Raw genomic sequence first — 25,646 nt, 5'->3', positions numbered from 1 at the left:
ACTTGAATCCCCCCCCCCCCCCCCCCCCCCCCAAAAAAAAGACTGCATCTCATATTCCTGAGCAAATTGTATTCCAAATTTCACGGCACAAGCATTTTTTTCCCATGATGCAGTGTCATTGTCATGAATGAAGTTGTAGATTGGTTTTAAAGGGAATATGCACACATGATAACATGTGAAATGAGAATAAATTTAAAGGGGTCATATATTATCCTTTTTCTGGTTTTATATGCTCTTTAGTGTGTTTTCCATGTGTCCTGTGCATGTTTAGGCACATCTATGTGCAAAAATTCAAAGTCCGCGGAAAGGCAGCTTCTCCTACGTTCTCCTGTTAGCTGCAGCATTAGCTGCATGTAACGCTCGATTCTAGCCCCCCTCAAAAACAATTTGCCAGTGTGACATCTTGTCAGTGTGATATCACTGATCTAAGCCCATTGGCTCGTTGTGTCAAGCCCAGCAGCTCATGTTGCACGCCCATCAACTTCTGTAGCACGCCCACGATATGCCGTAGCCTGCGGTAGCACAGTAGTGCTAAGGTGCTAATGTTTTTGCTCCCCTTGGAGCAAAAGTGGCTGCATTCCCAATATGGTAAAAGGGGCGTGACATTTCCGAGAACCGTGCTGAGCGACTGACCAATTACGGCAGAGCCGACAGGCCGACCAATCAGACCAGACTTGGCACACGTGGGGACTCTGAACGTGGGCACTTCAGAGCCTTAGAGAGAGAGTCAGAAGCGAGCCGGTGCATGGAGCGGCAGAACATGAAAACAGACATTTTTTTTCGAACTTTAGCTATTGTGAACATACTTTAGTAGGTACATAGATTAAATATACGAACCCCAAAAAGGGCATAATATGACCTCTTTAAATCAAAACCAAACAACAATAGGACCTTTATGTATAATAGAACGCATATGTATTCAAAACTCAATATTCAAAAGCTAAACTGGTATTACAGTGATTCCCAAAGTGGGACCCCTAGAGGTGGCCTGGAGTTATAACTGGGGCCCGGCAAGGCTTAACAAAAACAATACACACAATTTTTAACTATTCGCTAAGCATGGCAGATATTGTAAAGGAACTTTAGGTAACTGTAAGGCTAAAAATGAATCTACATCAGATGTTAGAAATGGGGAGATTTAATTTTGCCGTCTTGCTGTTAGTTGCTTTCTCTTTAAATCGGCTTGTTAGTTTGATGTTAAACACTTTTTGCAGCCAATGTTTGAGATAAATCCGGAAAATACAAGAGTGTGTTAGCAAAGAGCGTGACAGTGTGTTTATTGTATGTCGATGTGTATGGTGAGGGGTGGGGGGGCTTGAAAATAGTTCCATTTGCCAAAGGCGGCCAAGAAGAAAAAGTTTGAGAAGCACTGTATTATAACAGTACATGTTGTCAGACTAAATTTAGTAAGTGGATTTTTTTTTTTTTTTTTTTTTTTTAGTTCTCCAGCTGCTCTACACTCAAATCCCAGATGAGTTTAAATCCAGTGAAGGCCCAGCTGTGTCTCTTCTGTACCATAAGAGATGAGTCATCAGTCAAATGAAGTGTGAAGAGGTGTTATACCCTGGGAGTCAACTTTTAAAGCTCTACCATTTCCTCAAGAGATTGAAGAGAGAGTGACACGTCTATATCTAGAGTTCCACATGAGCAGATGCTGAAGAAGTATTTTAGTCTTAATCTATTTTACTCTGTTTATAGCGTAGCTCTTTTTTTCTTTATTGCCTCAAACCAACTCTTACAGGAAACTTATGTTAGACCCCCATACTGCCTTCTGTTTCTAGACTGTCTGACCTCTTAGGACCAAAAAGTCTATTGCATAACACTGGTGAGTGTATATGCAAAATTGTTAAGTAAGTGGAACACAATTAGCATGAGCAGTCTAGAAAGACAACTAAATATTTAAATATGTTGGTTGAAAAGTCTTGCAATAACCCTCCATGAAAAGCATTGAAACCATTAAAATGTTCCTTGAATTTTAAATAAATGGATCATTTGCATGGCAGTATTTCTTCCCCCCCAAAAAAGTCAAATGTACTGTTAACCAGAGGAAAAACGCCTTGGGTGCCTCGGATTAATTGCTCACCACCATTTTCCTCCAAACTGCTCTCTGAGGAACTGTTCCAGAATTCACATCATCAGCTTTAAGTGTTTTGGCTCTTGGCGCTGGGAGGGAGACTCTAATGTTCCCAAATATTGATTGAGCCATTAACCACAGTTACAATAACAAATTAATTTGTTAATCCACTAATGTTATTTAGTACGTTCACTCAGTATTGGTACTTTATTAAATTGCAAACAAAGACACAAAAGTAGCCGGTGTCTTCTGGGGGCAGGCTGGTCAACCAATGGAGTCCCATAAATATTCAGAGAAACAAATGGGATATTTCTTTGTTTTACAAAAGTATTACTTCTTTTACATATCTTTACACTTAATGAGAAAGAACAAATGATCATGAAAACATACATGTACTGTAGTAATAATTCCTCAAAGGATGAATGTGCAACTTTTTTGATCCAGTAGATGAGCACCAGCATGAAACCTAAACAAACACCACACCGCTGTTCTGAAGCCCCCACCCTCCTCCAGTGATACACCTCCAACCCCTCTCCCCTTGCGTTCGCACAAAGTAGTTATGAATTAGAACGCATGAATAATGATAGAGAAAACACGCTCAACTTCCTTTTAACGAAACAACTGGGTGCTGAATCCCGAAAAAATTTTAAACAAGAAAAACAATTAGGGCAGCACTCCAAAATTGTATTTTAGATGTATTAGAACGCACCATAATTAAGCACCATTAAGAGCAATAGGCGGACAAAATTGTCCCTGGCTTGAGCTGCAATTCCCTGTGGTTTTAGCAGGCTAATGTTTGCACACTTTGGTTAACTTGTAGCTTCATATTGCAAATAAATTGACACGTAATGACCGTGATATAAACACACTTACGTGACATCCAAATAAGCAGTGAGTAGGCTATGTCCAAAAATCAAGCCAAGCACAATCAGGTTTTGAATAGTTACCAGCAAAGTTTCTTATTTCACAGCGATGACATAATTTTCCAAAGTTTGATGGGTTTGATATCAGTAGAAAAAACAAAACACACCATCTTAAAAGATGGCTGTTTAACTGATTATGTTGCACACATGTTACAATTCACTTTTATCCAAAAGCGACTCACATCATAGAACTCATCATAGAGTAACACATATACTGGGTCTACGGGGTGGGAAATATCTCTACCCGCTGTCTAAACACCTATATTATCATCTTCATCATCTTCCACAGGACCATGTTGAGGTCGTTGGATACTGTCCCGCACTGTGGATGCAGAGCCAATGTTATATTGAAGATTGCCTAAATCCTTAGTTGCTACAATGAGACCCACTCCTTTCCTTTCCTCTGGATAAGTCAAGGACGAGGCAGAAAAAAGTCCAAACACTGTAATTTATCTCTTCCTAATCTCACTACTTAATTGTCCCATGAGATACTCAAAGCTGCACCATACATCAGGTTTAACTGAAGAAGTGTTTTTTTCTGTGAAATCTCAATTATTAGTACAAATTCTTAAAAAAAAAAGTACACCTAAAGGTCTGTCAGGTTGCTGTATTTGTCCGCTTTGTTGTTGACTGAAGAAAGGAACAACCAAATATAAAGTTAACAAGCATGTCATTGCAGCTTAATTTTGTAGTTGACCTTTCAGGTGTTAAGCCTGGATCTCAGGCCTTCTCAGTTCCCCTTCTGGGTTTAATCACCATAAACAAACCTGTGAAAAACACTGCTTCTTTTTTTAGTGTGAAACTGCTGAGGGTACCCTTTTCAAAAGCATTTAAACCATAAACACTTCCACTTGCATGGCAGTGCTTCTTTCCAAACTGGCATTGAAGGCCAAAATAGAATAATAATTAGTTTAACCAACTAGTAATTGTGCAGACTAGTGACGGTGAAGATGTTGTATGACTTCTCATGTGTTTATACTGTTCATACTGAGGATGAACCAGCAGTAGGTAGCCCAGGCCATCCTTTCCCTGAGTTGAGGTACTGGTACCAAAAAAATACAATTTCTTAATACCAATCCCTCCTAAAGACTGTTGCACCATTCATTAATATGAAACCACTGAATCGTTCAATCAGGTCAAACTTCAAAGCACCTGCACATTATTCAAGTCAGGTCATAACTGCAACAGCTAAAAATGATGTTATTTCCATTCTGATCAGACCTCAATCGGAGAATGATCAAGCAAATCTGTCATGTCACAGTTCAGAATAGCTGTCGGCAGAGTGAGCAGCATCAGCTCAGCATCTGATAAGGGATCCATGATGAGACAGTTTGAGAGCACTGGCAGGCTTCAAACGCTCCGATTGCTATGTGAGTGCAATGAAGATATAAGCTGCCAATTTCACAAGACTTACCTCTGCCAACATAGTTATACTGCAAAACAGTTTAGCTGATTCATCCGAGGAGCCCTTTAATGTTGGACAACAATGCTGAGGCACTTAGGATAACAACTAAGTGGTCAATTTGATTTTAATCAAATCATAACCGGCTGTTTTCTCTGGGACATAAATATAGAAATATCAAGAGTATGTTGACATTTACAAACTAATAAAGTGTCAAAAAGTCTTTCATTATTATACAGCCCACTTTAAGTCTCTGTAGACTTGACCTCAGCAGTTCAGTTTGGGATTCTATTAAGCTTTCATGTTTTGAGATCAAATAACAATGAGCCAAAGTAATGCCTAAAGTAAACAGTTTTAGACATGATGTAAACAGTTATATTTTCTCATGGTTGACAAAAAAATTGATTGTTTTGGTACCAAAAGAAGCTAATTAAATTAAGGCTCAGATAAGGCAATAAGAGAGTATAGGGCTCTATAAGCATCTTTCAGGCACAAGGCAATTCAAATGTTTTAAAGTGGCATTAAAAACTCATTAATATTGCAAGACAATAAAATCCAAGAAAGAATAAGCCAAAAAAAGTAAGATTAAAAGAAGTTACTGTAAAATCCGGAATATAAATCGCACCGGTATATAAGACGCACCCTGTTTTAAAGGTCTCTTAGAGAGAAAAAAAAAGTTTGAACCGCTTCCTGCGTGACGATTTATATTGTGTTCAGCGATGTCTCCAACGTGCAGTTTCTGTGCTGCTGTGTCGCTCTTTAGTTCTGTCTGTTTTCACTTTCGGGAGTTTGCACTCCTACTAGCTACAGTACGGTAGTTGAGCTCTCAGCCTGCTGAAGGGAAAGTTGTGAGGCACAGACTCCTAGCTTGCGACGTTGCGAGTCGCACTGCCTGACTCCGCTGGTCACTCTTTAACTTTAATATAGGACTCTTTCAATCAAAAGAGCACTCCACAAGGTTTATTTACGGAACAATATACCACTGTTCTGTAAATGCATGATTATCACCTTGTTAGGGAGAAAAGATGTGGAAAAAGTCACGCAGCCAGCCTGGTCTGTGTCACTGTCTTTCTCAGCACAGCGTGCACTCAGCTTTCAATACACGGGAAATGGGGATGGGTTTTTAACGTAGACTGTAAGGTTTTTAATCAACCCAGGTCGCAGTGATGGGGTTGCTGCACCCGCTGTAATGACGGCGCGTGTTTCAGTATTTTATAGCGGTATATTGGTCGCACGTAAGACGTATTTTACGGTATGTGTCTTTCTTTCTGGAAAGCTGCAATAAACTGTTTTTAGCCATGATTTAGAGCGGAGAGCGGAGAGTTTTAGCTGACCTCAGTTTTTTAAAAGCTCATCCCACAGGTGGTTAACATAAAGAATGTAAGCATTTTCACTTTACTTGGCTTAGGTACCAGGAACCCCATTTTAACATGGCCTCCAAGACAATCTGAAGGGTTTGGATGCTTCTTAGTATACGTCGTACATACGGGTAAATCAGTTTTGTGATCAGGCCAAAGACCATTTAGTGCTTTGTCTACTAACGAATGATCTGAAGAAACATAGATCTGAGAAAGATATGGGTCGATAGATCAGTATCGGATCTTTTTCTCTCCCCAATATCTGTATCGACCCTAAAAATCCCATAACGGTCGGGCCCTATTTTTAATAAACATATATTTTAGGAGTGACAGTCAACTCAGTGCTTGATAAATATACATTTTAGTGACACCACAGAGTTATAGCTCTGATTTTGAGGATATGATAGTGGTGTAGAAATGTAATTATTGATAATTCCACGCCTTTTTAAAATATGTAATCTCATTTCTGTGATTCATTGCCTGTTGGAGTTAAATATTAATCAAAGTCATCATACAGGCAAAGAACCACTACTCCCATTAATGTGGCAGAACTGTAATCACTGCCAGGTCATTTGAGATACCCTTGAAGTAACAGGATGCGGCAGGCAGCACTTGTGTGAATCAGTGACACCTGAGCTGAAGAATGAATGCCTTGAACACATGAGGGCACAATGAGCGAATGTGAGACAGCAAGAGGCAGAAGGACCCTACATCAAGGAGGGATGTCCAAAGATCTGTAATTAATTACCCCATCAACCGCCCAGTGGCATTGGTTTGGGCGAATTGATTACACTCAATCATGGAAGCTGCACTGCTCACAGTCATAGCCAGCATATCTCTCTCAGAAGAGAGGAGTTTGGGTATAACAAAAAATGTCTATTGTAGGCAGACTCAGCCTATATAATGGCAGAGAAATCACTGGTAGTGCTTTAAGGGGAGTTTCTCGTGTGACAATATGAATAATTCATGTGACAATGCTCAGCAATATCAAGAGCCTTTACACCACCACAACAGTGACCAGTCCTTCCCCTAACATTCAGTTGGAGTTGTTGCCTGCCACCCCAACTCGATCTCCTGTCCCTCCAAAAAGATAGGCACAAAATACTAGTTTTATTGCTGCAGAGCATGGACATTTTTGAAGCAATGTCTCTGCTCTGCTTGCATGTTTCTACTGAGGGCGAGTTTTCATCTTTTACACTATCAAGGGACTGCAGATGAAAATTAGCCTGCATGGCTAAATCTGGCACATTTACGTGTGACTTTGTTGCTCTTGTTAATTAATGTGCGTTGTCCCTTTTAAATAAAGAAATCAAAAAAAAAATAATAATCAAACTGAAAGACACATATGGTTTGTTCGCAGATGCAGAGGCAGGATATGACATTTGGCTCTTAACTGAAGATGTTACAACGCTTTTGTTTTCTTATGACATATTCTATTGGTTTCATTTGAAGATTTTTTTTGCTGAAATATTGATGATACAGCCGCAGACTTTTAGTGGTTTAATTGACGCACGAGAGTAAAGCATGCTGCTCTTGTAGCACAAAAATACTCAGATGGAAAAAGGCTCATCAATTATGTACCTTTACTGTCCCCATTAATCATATCTACTTCTTACATTTAAGTACCTTAAATATGTTATGGTAATAACTTTCAAATCTTTAAAGTAAATGTACTCGTCAGACCCTGCCACGGCCTTTAGAAGAAAAACCTCAGAGAAGCACTGGTGCATTAATGGAAACTACTTCAGGCTGTAGGACTTTATTGAACCAGGATACTCAGTGTGAATGAGTTAAAGTTAGGTTACTTGCTCAAGGCCTCTTCAAAAGTCAATTCAGGAGAGATTCTGTTTCACACCTAATTCCCCTGATTCATTGTCCTTTGCTTCAATTCTCTATGTGATCGTACAAAGTAGAACAAGTAATGCCTACATTTACCCGTTCCAGTGAAGGTACTCAAATAGAGTAATGTGCTGTACTATAAACACCTGTAAGTATTAAGCACAATTAATCAGGAAGCAGAATGGAATCATGGGTTTTGGATATAAATATAGTGTATATTTATATTTATAAATATAGTGTTAAACTGATGAAAGCATTATTACAAATATTAAATGGTACTTGACATACAGCAGACATACTGAAAGCATCTTTTGAAGCATTTCATCACTATGATACTTTGTCTCAGGATTAAGCAAAACCAAAACACTTGAACATCAATATATAACATTTACAGTGTTTGAAGTAAATCTACAACCGAGCGCTGCCTTCCACTGCCAAGTCTTGAAGCTGAAGGAAACTTTATCTAAAATCATTACTGTCAAATACAAACTAGGTGAGCACAGTCTAGCTCAATGCCAAAAGATGTACAGTGGAAACTTTCTGACAAAGAGATAAAAGAGTCCTCGGCACACAAAGAAGGAGCCAAAGAGAAACAGCAGGCATGTGCAGAAGGGGGGGGGGGGCTTAATAATATTTCTAAGACTTCACAGAAAAACCACCAAGACAACACACACCTACAAAATCATACATCAGCTGATTATTCTCTTCTCCCCCTTAACAATAGCACAGGAGTTCACCTTTCTACACATTTAAAACGTGAATTCAGACTCCCATCGAGCCCTCACAGGAGTCGTATTTTCAAGACAAGAAAACCGAGTGTGCTCTGTAATCTTTGCTTTTCTTGCTGCTAGAGTAGATGATCAAATTAGATGCGACACATAATTCATTTTAATCCAAACACACCTTAGATGACATGCGCTGAACTGTGTAATTCAGAACACATTTCCACCGAGCACGACTTTGTATGATAGAAAAACAGGATTCCCGTTTAAAACTGTTGTGATGCACTATCATAGCCCTGCTGTTCCACCAGAACTAATACAGTATTGTTTTCACATTTAGCAGATTGAAACACCGAGTTTGTTTCATACTCCAAGCAAAACTGTGAAATAAGTATTTTTAACTAAGCAATGGAAAGATAGTCTTTGCTGAAGAGGATCTGAGGTGAGATGTGAGGCGGGAAATTAAGTGTGGCAACAGGCTCCTTATTTCTCCGGTCACTGGCCACCCACATGCAGCATGGTTAGAAGTGACTTGTGAAGACAGTTTAAATGGACGAGTAAACACCTAAGCCATTATTCACAGTTATACACGGTGCCTTTGTAACACATTGTCACTATTTAGCCTAAACATACACTGCTCTGACTTCTCAAGCAGCTGTGTAATTACATGTCAAGTGAATGAAAAACAATTTTACAAATTAAAAAAGCACTTAAGCATTGATAGTTCTGACAAGGTTGCATTAAAGGGATACTTCACCCGTTGAAACATGAATCTGTATTGACATTGGGTCATATATGTAGTAGAAATGTGAAATAAATTTTGAAGTTGGTGCCTTCTTGGCCGTGAAAAGGCAGAAAGTGTCTTTTTGGCTCATGTTGATGAAAGACACCAAATCCCAGAATGCACAGCACCGCAGGCCACTCCCACTAAGGTCCTCTAATTCAGAATCAGAAATACTTTATTAATCCCAGAGAGAAATTCGATTGATACAGTTTCTCCAAAATATACGGTATAGCAGTAGAAATATAGTAATAAAAACATTTACAGACATATTTACTTCAACACATAAGGCCATTTCCTCAACTGATTCTGAAATTTCTTCCAGAATTGATCTTGGAAATTCCTGGCAAAAAATGAACTCTATGTCTGTGTCCATAGGCAAACAGTGAGAGCACTGACACTACCAGTCCGCCCCAGCTCGAGCTCCTTGTCCTCACCGCTGGCGACAGGCAGGCATTATGTCAGCGGCAAGATAGCTGGTCTTGTGTCGAGCAGCCGGGCTACCGGCAGCCAAACACAATACCAGCCTGTTGGCAGCAGCCGTCTCGCCGCTATATTTATTTTTTTCGCCATTATCAGCTTTCTCCATAGAGCATAGCTTCCAAGCAATATGGCGGACATCAAGTTTCGATTCTGGGAGTGAGTTCCCACCCACTGATCTGTGATTGGTCTGTAGCTTCAGTGGTCGAAAATATGAAGAACTAGCGTTGTAGTTTCACTCTGCTAACCGCAACAGCTTCCAGTGACGCAAAAAACGTCATATTGCGTCACTGGAAGCTCCTTTTCAGACTTAGAAATCCAAAGATTTCCCATCTCAGGGGAAAATAAGGGCGGGATGCACGACCATTCAAAAATCCTACCAGGTTTGATCACATGATACAAAGCTTAATGCAAATGGGTGAAGTATCCCTTTAAGGCTGTCTCTTAAGATCTTCTAAATCTCATATCAGAAAAATGTTGATGTGAAGCAGTGTTTTAGCAGCTATTTTAGATTTATTCATACAACCAATATCCACATACCGGTAGTTCGTTATGCTCCATTTCTGAAGCTTAAGAGCAGCCATGAGCAGCTGCACACACAGGTTTACAAGATCACAGGACAAATCAAAAAAGATCACGCTGGAATATGGAGGAAAACTTGCAAATAACATGTTGCTTTGTCCTTCTGAGGTTGATTTGTTGTTGATTTGGTGTCTGTTTTGACGTAATGCTGATAAAGTGATGGAACATATGATCGGGAGTCTGTTTATTGTTTTTTATTTATGAAACTGACCAGATGCTCTTCCCTTTTTATTTTCTGACTTCCTGTCTGAGTCGATTCTATTCAGCTTGAAACATGCTTGCAGCGAGCCCCGTTGAAAATAGACTTGGTGGGGCGCCGGTCACCCTGTGGTAAGTACGCAGCGCCCCATGTACAGAGGGTGAAGTCCTCGAGAGCGGGCGGCCAAGGTTCAAATCCGACCTGTGGCTCCTTTCCTGCATGTCTGCGTATTTGAAACGGAGCAGCGCCTCTCAGCTGCTTGATGACAGATTAGATTCAGAGTGGACAATAGATTCATGGATTTTGAATGTCCAACAGCCCACCACTTAAATTTTTGTCTCGTTAATGAAAACTAAATATACGTGTCGCCAGGGTTTTTATCATCCGAGATCTATTTTTAGCTCGTCAACGTCTGGTCTTTGACATGGAAAAAAACGGCCATTTGTCGTTTTTCGTTCACAAAATTAACACTGATGAGAAGTCATGTTTTAATTCAAAAGAGTTTGGTAGTTTAAGAGAAAATGTAAACAAACAAAAAAAAACTCAAAACCTGAAGCTACACCACAGACAAATCCACTCTGCCTCTGGCCTCTTGCTTTCTTTTCAAGGTTGTTTTTTTTTTATATTTCACAGACAGAAAACAACAACAAAATAAAAGGACTAGAAGCCTTTCCTCCTTATTGGAGCTATCACTATACTGGCATTAATCTGGGGAAATGATGGTTAGCATATTAGTGCAAAACCAAAAAACTATCTTTGAGTCACCCTGATACAGATGGAAAAATGGCTGTCATAGTTTGGTAGTTTAATCTTTCATAAAGAGGATGTGGGGATAGGTTGTGGTCAGAATTGATTTCCAGAGAGTTAGAAACAACCATAGACAATTCTTGTAATTCTGTAGCATTAAACTGTTTACAAGTGTAACCCTAATCATGTCCCGTAGGTCTAACTTTACTAATTAAAAAGAGCATCTGGGTTACCTGGGGGGGGGGGGGGGGGATCATGAGGCAGCAAAACAACAGTTTGAAATATACTGAGTGTGTTAACAGAAAGTGAGAGGGTTTAGAGTAGCTCCTCTGGATGTACTTGAAAATTGGCAATCATTTCAAGCATGAGTGGGAAGGTGAGTGTATTCTGAGTTGAGTATTTCTCAAAGTTCAGAAATCAGGAAACATCATATTAATAAATATGAAAGGGTTTTCACCGTGTTAACTGAGGACTGCACGCTTTACTTTTCTGACAGTGCACATACATTTCTGGAAGAAAGGTCTAAGTTTAGATGTTCTATTAGCTTACCCCCTCAGTCACCACACAAGCATGCATGCTTACACACCCACACCACCAAATATGTTCCAACAGAAACCTTTATAGAAGATTATTGTTAAGCACTCTGCTTTACAGCTGGTGTGGTTGGTGTTGTCCCGACCACATCCTCCCATCACTTCGTAGAAGCTGTTTACCAAGAACGGAGGGGGGTTAAGTCTTACAGTGTTAAACTGGGTGCCTTGTTATCACGCTTCCAACCCTGCACAACCATCCTATCAGTGCAGTATTCAATTGTCCTAGCTGTCAAAAACAAAAAAACGCCTAAGAGAATATATTGGCGTGCAGGGGAGGTCACAGCTCGCTGCATAGTTGTTTACAAAATGATTGAGTTTCTTTCTTTGCCAAAACCAGAAAATTAGGAATTATGACATATCTTCACTTTGTCTACCCAAAGCCTCATTGACAGCCTCACCTGTAAAGGCAAAATTATAATTAGAGATGCACCGATTGCAATATCCCTAAATAATTCAAATGTCTAATTTTTACCTGGTCTGACCTTCTATCTTTAAAGTAGCAATCTGTAAGATATTTACTGAATTAAATGATAAAGTAACCTATATCACCAAGCTGATGCTTCAGTGTCTGCAACATGGCAATCAATTGACCCTTAGGGAGGAGGGGGCGGGGGGAGACAGCTCTCGCCAATATTTTGAATTTGGACTGCAGTACCCATTTTAAACACTGGGTGTCAGAGTTACATATTGCTTCTTTAAAGCTCAATAATTGACAAATGACCTTTACTTGTGCATGAGCAGTATACATTTTGGATGGTATCACAGATTTTCTTTAAATCTTGATTAACAAGTTCCACTTCCCACATCAACCCAAACCCAAGCTGCAACTTCTGGTTATGACTCAACCAGTTTCGGAAAACCAATGGGGTGATGTCACTAAGACTACAATCATGGTTTACAGTCTACTACCAAACCTTGGTAACAGTCCCCGCTCTTCCAATGCTAAGTTGGCATGACATTAATTTTGGCTGCAGCTTATCGGAAGTCAGCATTTCTGCTGTGAGTCATTGGTTGTTTATCCATCTGTGTGTTCTGTTGCTAAGCAAATGCCACAAATTAATTTCAAACTAACCTGTTGTGCATTTCACTTATTTCTAATGCCTTGCCATGAAGGTTTTCTTTGTGCAGTCTGATATGGCACTTCAAGGTCATTTGAGCTCTATTTGAGATCATTTAGGTCATTGAGCATTCAGAATGATGTGTTCTCTGCATGGATACCCTGGCACTGGACCACCATGTTGAAGCCTCTGGTCCAGTTCACTAAATTGGACCAGATCATCTTGACAGGAACATGATAAAGAAGCCTTTGTCATCTCTTAAAATACATCCAAAACGTCTTCAAAAAGCAGTCAAAAGTTTGACATTTCTGTTATTCAAATAGGTTCCACTCCCTTTCCCAGACCTGATATCGCATAAATTGGACATCTGAGTTGGAAGCTGAAATAAATTGCACTATAATGGCCTGGGAAGTAAGACAGTTTCTTGTACAGCGAGAGATTACTCGGAACTTTACAAAGCAGAAATGTCGATTTACCCCCATCAATCTCCAGGCAGAGGGCACATCAAAGTTCAACACCAACAATGTGCCAAGAATTTGTTGCCTCTATAATCTGCCAGTGAAACAGCAAGAAGCTGAGATATCTCACTTCAAGCATCAATCAAAGGCCTTATAATGGAATGGATTGTGCACATGGTAATAAAAGATTAAGCCACCAAATGCACTCAAACACATCAGACACTGCCATTTGAAAAGTGCTTCTCAACGCATTCCTTACACCAGCTCATGCATTTTAAATCTAGCTGGACCCAGAAGGAATGAAACTCAGACTACTAATTTACTGACCTCTAAAACTTGAATGTAAGCATCATCAGAGAAAAATGCCATGCTATGTAGAGGACAAGTACTGGTAATGACAAGGATAACGCGATAATGTAAAGAATTATACATTTTTCAGTACTGCCCAGTCACTCCCTCATACCATTTGTAATCTTGTTCCTTCAGGCTGACATTATGACAGATACAGCAGCAAGACCTGCATTACAGAGTTGCTGACATTAGCTACAGACAATGTCTCAGAGGGTTTCAACATACAGTACACTGAAGCAATGTGAGGAAGTGTCATCATGTTTGATGCCTCTGAAGCAATACACCCAACGCCCCAATACAAAAGACAAGGAACCTAAAATGTAGATCTATCGTCTGCAGCGCAAGGATTCTGAGGCCAAATAGTTAAGACATGCTTTCACATCAAGAGAAGTGTTAGTTATTTACATATTCACCTGAGACGTGTGGATCAGCACCTGGAGAAGGTGTGGACTGAAGTGCCATCTTAAGGCACGTCATGAAAAACTGTTTCTTCTCCAGCACTGTCAGGGATTTATTTTGTGTTTCTTTTTACTACGTTGATAATATTAAGGACTGACATTAACAATGGCCCATGGCAACAAAAAGATACTTTATTTTGACACCAAATATTACATGCTGGTGGCCCGCTGTGACTAAAAAGGCATTTATTGATTTACAAACATTCCAACTCCTTTGCCTTAGCCGCCTGGTTCACACCTTTGAACACTCTGAGTACATCTTGTTGATTTATGATCGAAACTGTATGTAAACAGTTGACAACTCTTCCTGACATCAGACTGTCGCTCTAGCTCAAGCCAAAGCTCTGGCTCTTCATCTTCTACAGCAGCAAAAGAAGCTTCAGCAGGTGAAGCATGTCATCTTTGTACTCCTCTAATATTTTGTTTGCTTTAGGGCTTTTAGAGCCGATATCTTTCACTGCACCATTGGTAAGCTCCTGATAATGACATTTAGCTAATTTAAAAGGTCTTTCCCTAAATATTCTTTTGGACAGCCACTTTATTATAAGCTATTCCATATTTATAACAAATGTTTGTAATGTTTGTCATGGCACACATTACTGACTGGTTAAATTTTGAGAGGGAGGGAATGAGCAAGTGAGTGTGAGGCATGTGGCGTGGGTTTGATTGTAATCTAGGAAAAATGCACTGTCCATATGTTAACAAAAACATTATTATACTATGTAATTAAAAAACAATTGAATTGTTACAGTCAGGGAAGATGTGGTAACTTAAGTTAAATTATTAGTCTGAGGAGAAGAGCATGTTGGCTCGACACAGGAGCTTCTCAGTGTGTGGCCTTTGTTTGCTTTTCTTTACCTATTTGTGTTTTTGGATCCAGCACCCACTGAGGGATGTGCATGTCTTTTTTGATTTTTCAACTTTTATTAACTTGCCATTTCTGTATCATTTTACGTAGGTTTGGGATACCAAAATTGTCCTTTGCCTTGAGGCAAGTGCTTGAAAACGTTAAAGTCCCTCTCTGAAAAGTCATAGAAATTATATGAAATTATAATAAGCATCATTTGGCCAATGCCATGGCAGACCCTGTCATTAATCTGTGCAAATATGAAGTCAGCAAACACAATGTTCAATATTCTATTTCATTACCAGTATCATTCAACATTATGGTGCTGTGCTTAACTGTGTCACAACTATATATATTTCTATTATTTTTATATATCCTGTATCTAAAATCCATCCAAGTGCAATATTGTTTTTGATTTGGCAGGTTGCCTTTGCTGCCTAAACATGATATTTATCATGCACCTCAGTCCACTTCAATGCATGTGCAATCTTGATTTTGTTTAAATTAATCTTTTTACCATCTATAGAGAAAATAGAGCTTTACCCCACATGCATCTTTTTGTAGAAGTGTGCATATGGTAATTGTCTGACGTATGCTTTTTCATTTTTTTTATTCTGTACATTACTGCAACTGTAACCCCCCCCCCCCCTTTACATGCAGACATATCAGACATATCTATCTATATGCGTACTGAGTTCCAGATCACATAAGGGAAAGATTTCCAGCACAATGTCTTTTGTAAAATATTCAGACAAAGTACAGGATGTGTTTCTTGTGCTCCCATTACACGCCTGTGTTATGAAAACCGTCTTATAACATTCTAGGTAAGGTTACTGATATTGAGGTTACAAAAGAGGCTAATTAGATTACAGCAGGGTTTTTTTTTTGCATTGTAACTTCTTACATCCTTTTTGCAGTGCAGGATGTGCAGGCTAGCTCACCACAATGACTGGCTTAACACAGACTTTAACTTCAGTGTTTACCTTGATAATGCTGCTCCTGCGTGGAATTTCCGATTTGCCATCCAATCCCACAGAGGTGTTGGCGGTTTCCACCCCGGCTTGGATGCCAGGTGCGACATGGGATCCTGAGCCGACCATATTATCTGATATCCCACAGTCTCCATTCAGCACCGACACTTCGCAATGCGTCTTCCCAGCTGCTTCGTCGCTGGGCACGGCCGTATCCCCAAGATTCAATGGAGGCAGGCTGCCGTTCTCCCCAAACTCCGCCATAGGCTCTCTCTCTCTCTCTCTCACACACACACACACACACACACTCTCTCACGCGCACACACACACAAGCTGGCAAGCTACTGGGTAGCAAAGCCTTATGTTTCAGCTTTACTCCAATTTCCTCCCTGTCCTATTGCCTCGTTGTAACACGCAATTCTGCCATATCATCTCTCGGTGCACATATCTGTCAGGTTCCTACAGACAGACGGGCTTGCTCCGTGCATTGTGCTCTGTGAAGAGAAACAACAGCGATTAGCATAATTAGGTATTGTGACATTAGTAACATCTGTTACGTTAATAGTAGCATGCATTAAGCCGTGCACAGAGCACAGCCATACATACATACATACAAAAAGGCATGAATCAGAAGCGTTGAGCACTCACGCTTCGTTTAAACAGAGAGCGGATGTTAACTTACAACCAGTGAGGACTATCGCCGTGAATGCAGCGTGATAAACGCATACAAATGACTTACTTCCCTGTCCCTGTATGTGAGGGCTTCGTTGCATTTTCAGTAAGTTTTAAGTGCATTTGAAACGTTTTCATCTCAGAGCACCCCCCCCCCCCCCCCCCCTTTATGTTGCATTTTTTTCTGTAGTAAAACCCTCTCCAGCTTTGCATTAGTCGGAAATGTTACGTTAAATAACACACAAAAAGGCATGTTAAGTTATCCGTTGAAATCTACTCGTTCAGAAAAGCCTTAAAGCGAACTGTGTCTTTGTGTACTTGCCTTTAGCGCTGCTGCCTTGTCTCTCCATGAGACGGACGAGCTTCCTTTATAAGTTGTGGCTGCAACTGAGCAGTCAGACTGCCGCTTGGTGCCGCTGAGCAGAGCTAGGCGGCTAGCTAACGTTAGCGCCTCCTCGTCCGCAAGCTAGCTGGATGAAGTTAGTTTTCACAGTCACAGCCGCTCTGAAGTCCATTCAGTTCAACCCCCTGGTTTGTAAACAAAACGCAGACAGCCCCTCCACTTTCAGTCAACGTCGACAAGTCCGTGTTTCTTCCGTTTAAGTTTTAAAAAATACACTTTAAACTGAGATGTGTCGTTACGTGCCCTGTGATTAACCGTCACTCACAGAGGAGTGGTTGCTAAGGAACGAACTGGTCTGTGTCTCGCGCATCTGGCAGCACAGACCGTGATGTCAATCAAATCTAATTATTTTGAAACCCAAAGACAAAAAGCTCCCTTTATTACTTACTTTTTTTGTAATAAAGAAAAATGTGACATCGCCTGCTTATCCACACATGTTAATCAGAGTTATCTTTCATATTACTTAACTGTAGTGGTTCCAAAAGTGTGTGTGTGTGTGTGTGTGTGTGTGTGTGTGTGTGTGTGTGTGTGTGTGTGTGTGTGTGTGTGTGTGTGTGTGTGGTGGGGGGGGGGTGAAGGTGTAAAAATGCTACAAATGTAAGTTTGGACATGACCGCAACAAACATGTCTTCTTACTCTTTACACACACAGATGCACACATCTGTGTGTCTATTTATTGAGTTTAGTATGTCCACTCAGTGCTAAAGTCTATACATGGTAATTACATGTAGTGTGCCTCTTGCCTTTCTTTTTGTGCATATCGCTATATAAAATAGTTTTAGGGTTAGGCTGTTGTATTTGCTGTGTTGTTCTTTTGTGTTGCCAGTGTTGAGATAGGCCTATTAGTGTGTGCCGCTGTGCGCTACAGTACAGTTTATGCTTTAATCACCTCCAGGGACAGTGGGGGTCCCCAGTCTCATGGAGTTCGTGAGCTGAAAAGTTTGGGAGCCCCTGGCTTAATGTAGGCTAAACAAATGGATTTAAATTGCAAGTCACAAATGTGTGTTTTGTACTTCATTTCATCTGCAATTTTCCTGCTGAATTTGGTTTTTCAGTGAGTGTGTTGTTAGTTTAGGTGCAAGCACATAGTTAAATATACAGCACATGGAGCATCCACTCTGCCCTATAAGTCAGTAAGTAAACACATAGAGCACAAAATGCAAAAGGAATGAGATAAACATAATTTAGCAAGAAGACTATAAAACTTACATAATTAAGTATACATTTAATGTGCTTATCATACTTTTAAACTAACAAACCTGGTGAAAATAATGAGTTTTAGTAATACAATATTTCTCCTTGTTCTGTCCTATATCATTCCTAACATCTTCTTTGGTGTTTAGTCAATATGCTTGCTGTTGTAGTCAGCTATAATCTCTCTGAAGGGCTCACATGACTTTTTTGTTTTTATCAGTTTGGAGTCACATTGTGTGTCCGCTCTTCCTCTTTATGAGGACAGCACACAGTGACAATGAACTGATCCTCATGGTGAAGTAATAACATTCACAAAACAACTGCCTCTTGTGATGCTGAAAGAGGTTTCTTCTGGAAATAGATCTGCATAGTCACATATGAGATCAGATGAACAGATTCACCACAAATTCATGGAGGGTGAGAAGATCCCTGAAACAGGAGTCCCACATTGTAGAGTGTGCATGTAACATGTAGTTCATATAGATTTATATTCTAGCATTCTCCTTCAGAGCGAGAGAGAGAGAGTAGAGGTTTGACACTGTTCTACATGATTAAATGCAGTTTATTCACAGGCCACTGGATCAGATCAAGGCAGATAAGCACATTGTGAGATACCAGAGAAGAAAGTCCGCTGACTTGTACAACAGTGCCATCTGCTGGTCTGCAGAGGTTAATGAGCTTTTGGTTATTGTGCTGCATATTTTCTTTGTGGATTCCCTTCGACAGCTCACTGATTCATACTTATTTTCAAACCAACATTTTAATATCTGGGGCAATTGTTTCCAATCTTTTTGGTCTGTGATTCCTTAAAACAGGTTTCCCTATCAGGGGAAGATCTCAGGAGGGCGCGAGGCTCTGCCTGCCTGCTGAAATTTATACAAAGGTCTTTTGGTAAGGACAAGTGTGTAGACATATTCTGATATGGGTTTTATACATTTTTTGTACAAAATTATCAAAAGATTTTCATGGGTCCTGTGGGTGGGGGGGATGGGGGGCTCAGCTTTTCTGAAATACAAGTTGGTGAGGCTCCAGACGCTTACTTACTTACTTACTCAATATAATAAAATATGTATATTATCAGCCATAAAAAAACAAAAAAAACATGCACATTTTACTTTCTGATGATTCTTTATTGTATGATAATGTCAAGGATGAACATTCTTGATGGCATTATATTGCACAATGTCTTCATTGTGCTTTCATAACTCTACAATTCCTGACGCTGAGATGAAGATGTGTCCCTAAATACATCCCTCAAGTGAACCTCTGACAGAAGGCAAGCAAAGGGGACTCCTATTTGTCTTATAGGTACATGTTCATTTGCTTGCGTCAAAGGCATCTGAAGGGCTTACTTTTAATATTTGGGAATGATTTTGTTGGGGCATTTGCATGAAGCAGGACAATCTTCACTCAGCTGTTGTTCACATACAGTCACTTCTGTCGGGGATGGACAGTCCCTGTACTTGTTGGTGTAAGGACAAGGATTGGCTGAAACGAAACAGAAATTAAAAAAATTAGGGGTATAGTACATGTGCATTTTTTTTTTTGCCAGACAAGGAAACCACAATGTGTGTCTTAAGGCGTTTTCACATTAGACACGATTGCTCCCCCCTCTCCTCTCCCCGGTTGGTCTGCGTTCAAATTTCTAACATCGTTCTCTGCCCGAGTACACTTGGTATGTACTGTATATAGTCTGAAACAGCAGCTGGCAGTATGCACATAGTTGATTTGCAAATCTGCCAAGAAGCAGAAAGGAGAAGAAGCAACCATGGCCACCACTTGCAGGCTGAGTAAATACTGTTATCTGTGGATGTTTCTGTTCTTTCAGAGACGCCACCCTCAACCCTGCTCCTAACAAAATGCTTTCGTGCAGCTCAGAGGATGAATTGGGCTCATGCTGCGCGGTTACGACGGTGTCATATAGCGGTCCACTTCCTTGTTTGAGCACCGATGCGTTCACATCTCCCACTAGTTGTCCTTGAGAACACATGAATCATACCTGAGACCCCCCTCTTCGAGTGGAATCGGGCACAGTACACGAGTCGAGTTCATACTGTTCAAATGAACCGGTCTTTCAGGTCAAGCGTACTCGTATGAAGGCCCGGTTCCCTATTGTGAAACCACTCTTAAAATCTGTGACTTACTGCAGAGGTTGTCCACACAGTCCTTAGGACAGGAGGCACACGGGGTTCCAAACTTATAAGGCTCACTGTTCATGAAGTTTCCTCTGTGAAACAAATCAAAAAGTTTAATTTTTTCGACCTACTTCACATGACAAACCACTGATACATTACTGAAAACTTTCTAAACCAGCGTCAAACTCCTCAGGACAAAAACATGGTCATGTGTTGTTTCATGGGTGTCACATACGCTCGGTAATACTGGCAGGCATACAGGTAGACGTCATTGCAGAGTGCAACTCCACAGCCAACTTTGTAGGAACTGAACCACACCACCTGATGACACGCACAAAACAAACGGTCAGCATTTCATTGTGACTTTATTTAAAGAATTACTCATGCATGATGTTTGCTCAAACACATTCATGTTTTGTCTTAAGATCGTTATTTTATCTCACTCCTAAGTACGGTCGCCAGCAAGTCTGAACAGCTGAAACAACGACGTGCATTAGGAAGAACGTGCAGCAAAAATCTGAAACGATACAGTAGTAATTGAAAAGCAAATGAAAAAATCTGAAACAAATGTAAGGACTGAAACGCGCTGCAAAAACAAGTCCATTAATATCAAAAGTACTGCAAATACATGAATGATGCAGCTGCAAATCCAGTCTTTAATGGAAGCGCTCCGGACATGTGGGCGCTCAGTGGAACAGTTTATTATTGACCAGTGGGAGTAAGGGAGACGAGGACGTGAACGTTTTGTTTAGATCGGAAAGAAGCATAGTTTGACAACAGAGAGTAACGTTGATCGTGTTTTTACAAACATCTTCATACACTCGGTAATGGAGATACATGCCTCTTATCACATGGGCCCAAAATACACGCATGCACAAACACGACCTATGGACATGCATTAAATGGAAAGATGTCAGAGTGGTGCTGCTACACCAGAGCGCACAGGGGGTTAATGCCTTGCTCAAGGGCACCTTGGCAGTACTCGGGAAGTGACCTGGCACCTCATCAGCCACCAGACCAACTTCCTGACCAACTTCAATACTTTGGTACGCACCGGGACTTGGACTGATGACTCTCTGGTTTCCAACCCAAGTCCCTACAGACTGAGCTATTGCAGCTTAATGCAGCTAGGATATTTAAAGCGATTCCTGCCTGGACTTGCACACCAGGGATGAGACAGCTGAGCAAGTGTTCCCTCCGGGCAGAGCCCAAGCACTAGCTGCAGTGCTAACTCAGCCACGTTGCACCCCCCTTTACGGGACACAGGTCATTTGGGCTTTGCCCCGTTGGGAGGCTGGCGTTATAAGGAATGCAGGAGGGAGACCGTTACCACTGAGACCAAATAAATCCAGTTTGACTTTAGAGAAGAGGGTAGCGCTGGGTTTTTGCCAGGTTTGCCTCGAGGCATCCAGGCTGCTCTCACAGACCTCTAAGGTCTTCCGTGTCTTCTAGAGGAAGGGTTTATTACCAGACCACATAGCAATAAACAACACTGTAGCAGAGTGTCTCTGGGGACCATGTATACTGTGCAAAAACACAACTTAATAATATGTGAAAAAGCCACCCACATAGCTTTGAGAGATGCTTTCTGATGGACCAACAGCTCTGCTAAATTAGCTGCATCGCTAACAGTACTGTCAGCTCTAATCCCTTATGTCAGGAGTTTTTAATTTCTGGGCCAAATTTGGGGAGTCATGGCCCGCAGCCCCCACATCACTGGGATTAAACCCCAAAAATAAACCAAAACAATTAGCCCAAACGCTCTGTTTGACGGAAGGGAACTGCAAAGTGAGCTACTCATTATGTCATAATCACCACCTGTAACCCTCTTCTATAACAGCACTTTTTGGTTGTTTTCAGATATTGATTATAGCTGCTTTATTATTTTTAAGCAAGAAGGTATTGAGACAGATAAATAAATGTGTAACTGGTTAAAGATTCTCCCACAAAAAAAAGCAACTGTGTTTCTCTTGAAGAAAATACAACTGTTTCTACCAACACGTTAATGTTACCAAGGCAACAGCTAAGGTTTACCTGCGTGTAGTGACCAGTAAGGTTGGTGGCGCCTTCAGGATACTGGTAGAGTTGCACCTCAGCGTGCCAGGCATTGATGACTTCCGTCCATGAGTACGGCACGGCTGAGTAGAACATATTCTCGCCACATTCATATCCTACTCAATGAAGAAAAACATGTGAAGTTCTATACAGTATTTATGTCCCACTTGATTAAGCTATTTAGATAAAGCAGGGTTCATTAAAAAACCCCTCATGATGATTAGCTACAAGACGATAACTTATCTTACTCAGTGTAATTTGTTATTAAAAGAATATATAACGACTGCAGATGAGATAAGGCTCACTGTGATTGGTCACAAGGTCAGTCAGTTCACAGTGAACCCTAACTCTGACATTATCTCTGAGGGATTAGTTAAACTGATGGCATTTGAAAAGTAAAAGACTAATTGAATCAAAATAGTAAGAGCGGGGATAAACAATGTGTAAAGTACCATCCAGCAGGCGGTTGCTGGGTTTGCCATGAGCCAGAATACATTGGTCAACCCAGGCCTGAGAGTTGACTCTCAGATCCTCACTGTGGATCTGGAAGACAGAAACAAAATCCAAAGAAATCAGGAGTTTCATTTCCAACGCAGAGGAAAAACATCCGTTTGTTTACAAGATAGTGGTTTTGATAACCCGATCATTGTTTTAATCGGTAAGAATCCCTGATAGAATCTTTCAAAATATACGTTCCACTCCAGCCCTTGAAATATGCCGAGGTTGTGATTGAAGTGGCCTTCCCCTGTGAGGCCAAATACCTAAATCAAATTCCAGTACAAACAGAGAGAATTTAACTTTTTGCTTTTGAGCAGAAACCTTACGCCCCCAGCTTTCTAATAATGTGGGAAAGGAAATAAATCATCTTTATTCTCTGTGGACTAACAGACTTTTTGACTGCATACTATGTAGTTGTAAAGTTGCTAACATTGAATTAGAGGATGTGATTTCAGTGAAAGAAAATGCAAACGTTTTAAGCACAAGAACTTCATTGTATAACCAGGATTATATTCATTTTTGACAAGATTTCTTATTTATTTTTTTGGCACTCATTCATCATTTCTAACATGCCAGATTATGGTTTTGGACTACATTTGAAGTTCTCTTCCTTATAGGTTGACTCAGCTCACTCATCAAACTACACAAAAAGCTGTTTGTGCTTTTTATGATTTCTGTAAGCATTGTGCACAAGAGCTCATCAACCTTATTGGTTTTCCTTCAGAGGAAACAACATTTGCTTGGGATTAAGACAAATATTTTCTGATCCATCTTTATTGAGCTGTAGGAAGCAGGACTTACCATCATCAGCATGTTTGAGGCAGTCGGCTGGACGGCTCTCCTGAAGGCATTATGCAGGTCAACGATCTCGTTCTGTACTGCTTTGTATTCTGTGCAAATGTCTACACACACAAATACAGACACACATACACAGCAATGCACACACACACACTTAAAACCAGTAAGTCAGCACCAGATTAAGGACATAATAAAGAGTGATATTTACTCTGGAGGCTTAATTTCATCGAGTATATGACTCACAAACACATCCTGGTTTAATTACTCTCCAAATGGCTCGACATAACAAAACACAAAAGGATTGAGCCAAATCCCATAATCTTATTGAGAGACTTATTGGGTGGTCTTAAAACTGATGCTTGAAGATATACTACCTCTGTTAAGATAAACAAGACTGTTGTACTAAATTTAACTCTTACTTTGCTGTGGACACACGGTGGACGCAGACCGCAGAGGAGTGCATTTGAAAAGAGAAGAATTTTTCATCAGTAAAGCAGAAGTTTAACTGTGAATATAACAACAAATACAAAATTAAACATAAACAAGTTTCAATATGTACAATCAGGAGAATAAAGGCAAGGGGACAGCCAAATACAAAACCACAGTAGACAAGTTAACTAATCAATTAAACATTTAAAGGTAAAGAAAGAGTGTAAAATGAGTGCTTCATCAAAACCTAAAGTGACCTAAATGGAAGTAAGGAAACTTGTCTGGAAAAGGGACACCAAAGCCGTTTTCACATATGCAGTCTGTATAAAATCTAGATAATAACGGGAGGACTGCTCCGGAGATTCTCCCGACCTGGCTGTTCACATATGTTCCTCACAGAGGGAGATTATCCCTGACAGACGGGAGGGGAGGCAGGGTGTCTCCTGAGGTGAGACGTGATGTAAAAAAACAACGCTGAAGTAGCGGACAAAGGTCCGGGAAATATTCTGACTTTTTCAGGCGATTTCTGCAAATGTGAAAACTGTACAAGTGTTAATCTCTAAGTCAGAACCTGAAAGGAGCTTGGCAAGTGTCTGGTGACGATTCCATCCATGGGTCTTGGTCTGGCTCAGACTGAAAAAATTACATGGCGCCCCCAGCCTTTTAGCCACCAACTGAAAGGATAGGCAAAGAGGTTGGGTGCTATGTGAGCCGAGCAGGCAAAGATGGGGACCTAGGTATGCAGACCCCTAGAAGCGAAGACTTGTAGGTGGAATAACACCTCTTTGGAAGGAATAGGAGTTGATGTGGTAGTTGTAGCGTTACCAGCTAGATATAGTTGGGCTAATGTCCACACAAGTGCAAGTGGTTGGGATGAGGATCTGCACCTCCCAGTCTGAGGTCATGGTTTCCTGCTGGAAAATGGTGAATTGCTCCCTCCGGTAGGTAAGAGGAGCGAGTCTTTGACCCAAGTGAAAGAAATTAAGTATTTCAAGGACTTGTTCACAACAGCAAAATGTATTGTGGGATTGATTGGTGGATTGGTGCAGCATCAAGGATGGACCAGTTTTAAGTGGAATAAATTGCAGGGATGGAAGGATGGATGGATGGATGGATAGATGTATGGACAGATGATTGGATGGACAGATGGATGGACAGATGGATGGACAGATGGATGCATGGAAAAACAGACGGATGGACGGACGGACAGGTGGATGGATGGAAAAACGGACGGATGGACAGATGGATGCATGGAAAAACAGACGGATGGATGGACGGACGGATGGATTGATGGAAATTCTGATGTTGTCTAAATTAACACTACAATAGTTAGTTGCCCAAAATGTGATGAATATCGAATTCAACTTCTTTGCTCCGTAGTTCAGTGTGATTAAATCAGTGTTAAATATTTTAGCTGTCATTTTCAAACTTTGAAAAGCTAACATATAAGCATTTAAACTGTATTTATTACATTGCAAATGTCCCAACTCCAGATTAGTGTCTATAAAGTTTTACTTGCTCATCACAGATTTTACATGCAAAACTTTGAAATCTATTACATACAAAAATCTTACAAAGACAAAATGTCAAAACAAATACAGAATGTTTTGTTTTTTGTA

The 25,646-nt window shown here is 40.5% G+C and overlaps 2 protein-coding genes across 2 annotated transcripts in view; both read right to left on the bottom strand.

Annotated features, from left to right (window-relative positions):
* The window catches only part of LOC109988822 (inactive phospholipase C-like protein 2), a 51,063-nt gene extending 33,865 nt beyond the window's left edge, over nucleotides 1-17,198 (bottom strand). The window contains exons 1-2 of the mRNA XM_020640392.3: nucleotides 16,838-17,198; nucleotides 15,856-16,337 (exon numbers count right to left, since the gene is read on the bottom strand). Of these exons, the coding sequence (XP_020496048.1) occupies nucleotides 15,856-16,107 (252 nt within the window). The 5' untranslated portion in view covers nucleotides 16,108-16,337; nucleotides 16,838-17,198. The remainder of the gene's footprint in view (nucleotides 1-15,855; nucleotides 16,338-16,837) is intronic.
* Nucleotides 17,199-19,227: 2,029 nt separating this feature from the next.
* LOC109988843 (cysteine-rich venom protein) lies at nucleotides 19,228-25,141 on the bottom strand. Its single transcript, XM_065958016.1, has 7 exons — nucleotides 24,018-25,141; nucleotides 23,602-23,702; nucleotides 22,755-22,845; nucleotides 22,282-22,418; nucleotides 20,483-20,568; nucleotides 20,257-20,339; nucleotides 19,228-19,600 (listed from the first exon to the last, which is right to left on the bottom strand). The coding sequence occupies exons 1-7, from the start codon at nucleotides 24,082-24,084 to the stop codon at nucleotides 19,467-19,469; spliced, it is 699 nt and encodes a 232-aa protein (XP_065814088.1). The 5' UTR covers nucleotides 24,085-25,141; the 3' UTR covers nucleotides 19,228-19,466.
* Between the last annotated feature and the right edge of the window lie 505 nt (nucleotides 25,142-25,646).

Source organism: Labrus bergylta, chromosome 8 (assembly GCF_963930695.1).
Source record: "Labrus bergylta chromosome 8, fLabBer1.1, whole genome shotgun sequence".
NCBI classification, from domain to species: Eukaryota; Metazoa; Chordata; class Actinopteri; order Labriformes; family Labridae; genus Labrus; species Labrus bergylta.
The sequence above is the reverse complement of the archived record's forward strand: the minus strand, read 5'-3'. Positions and strand labels throughout refer to the sequence as shown.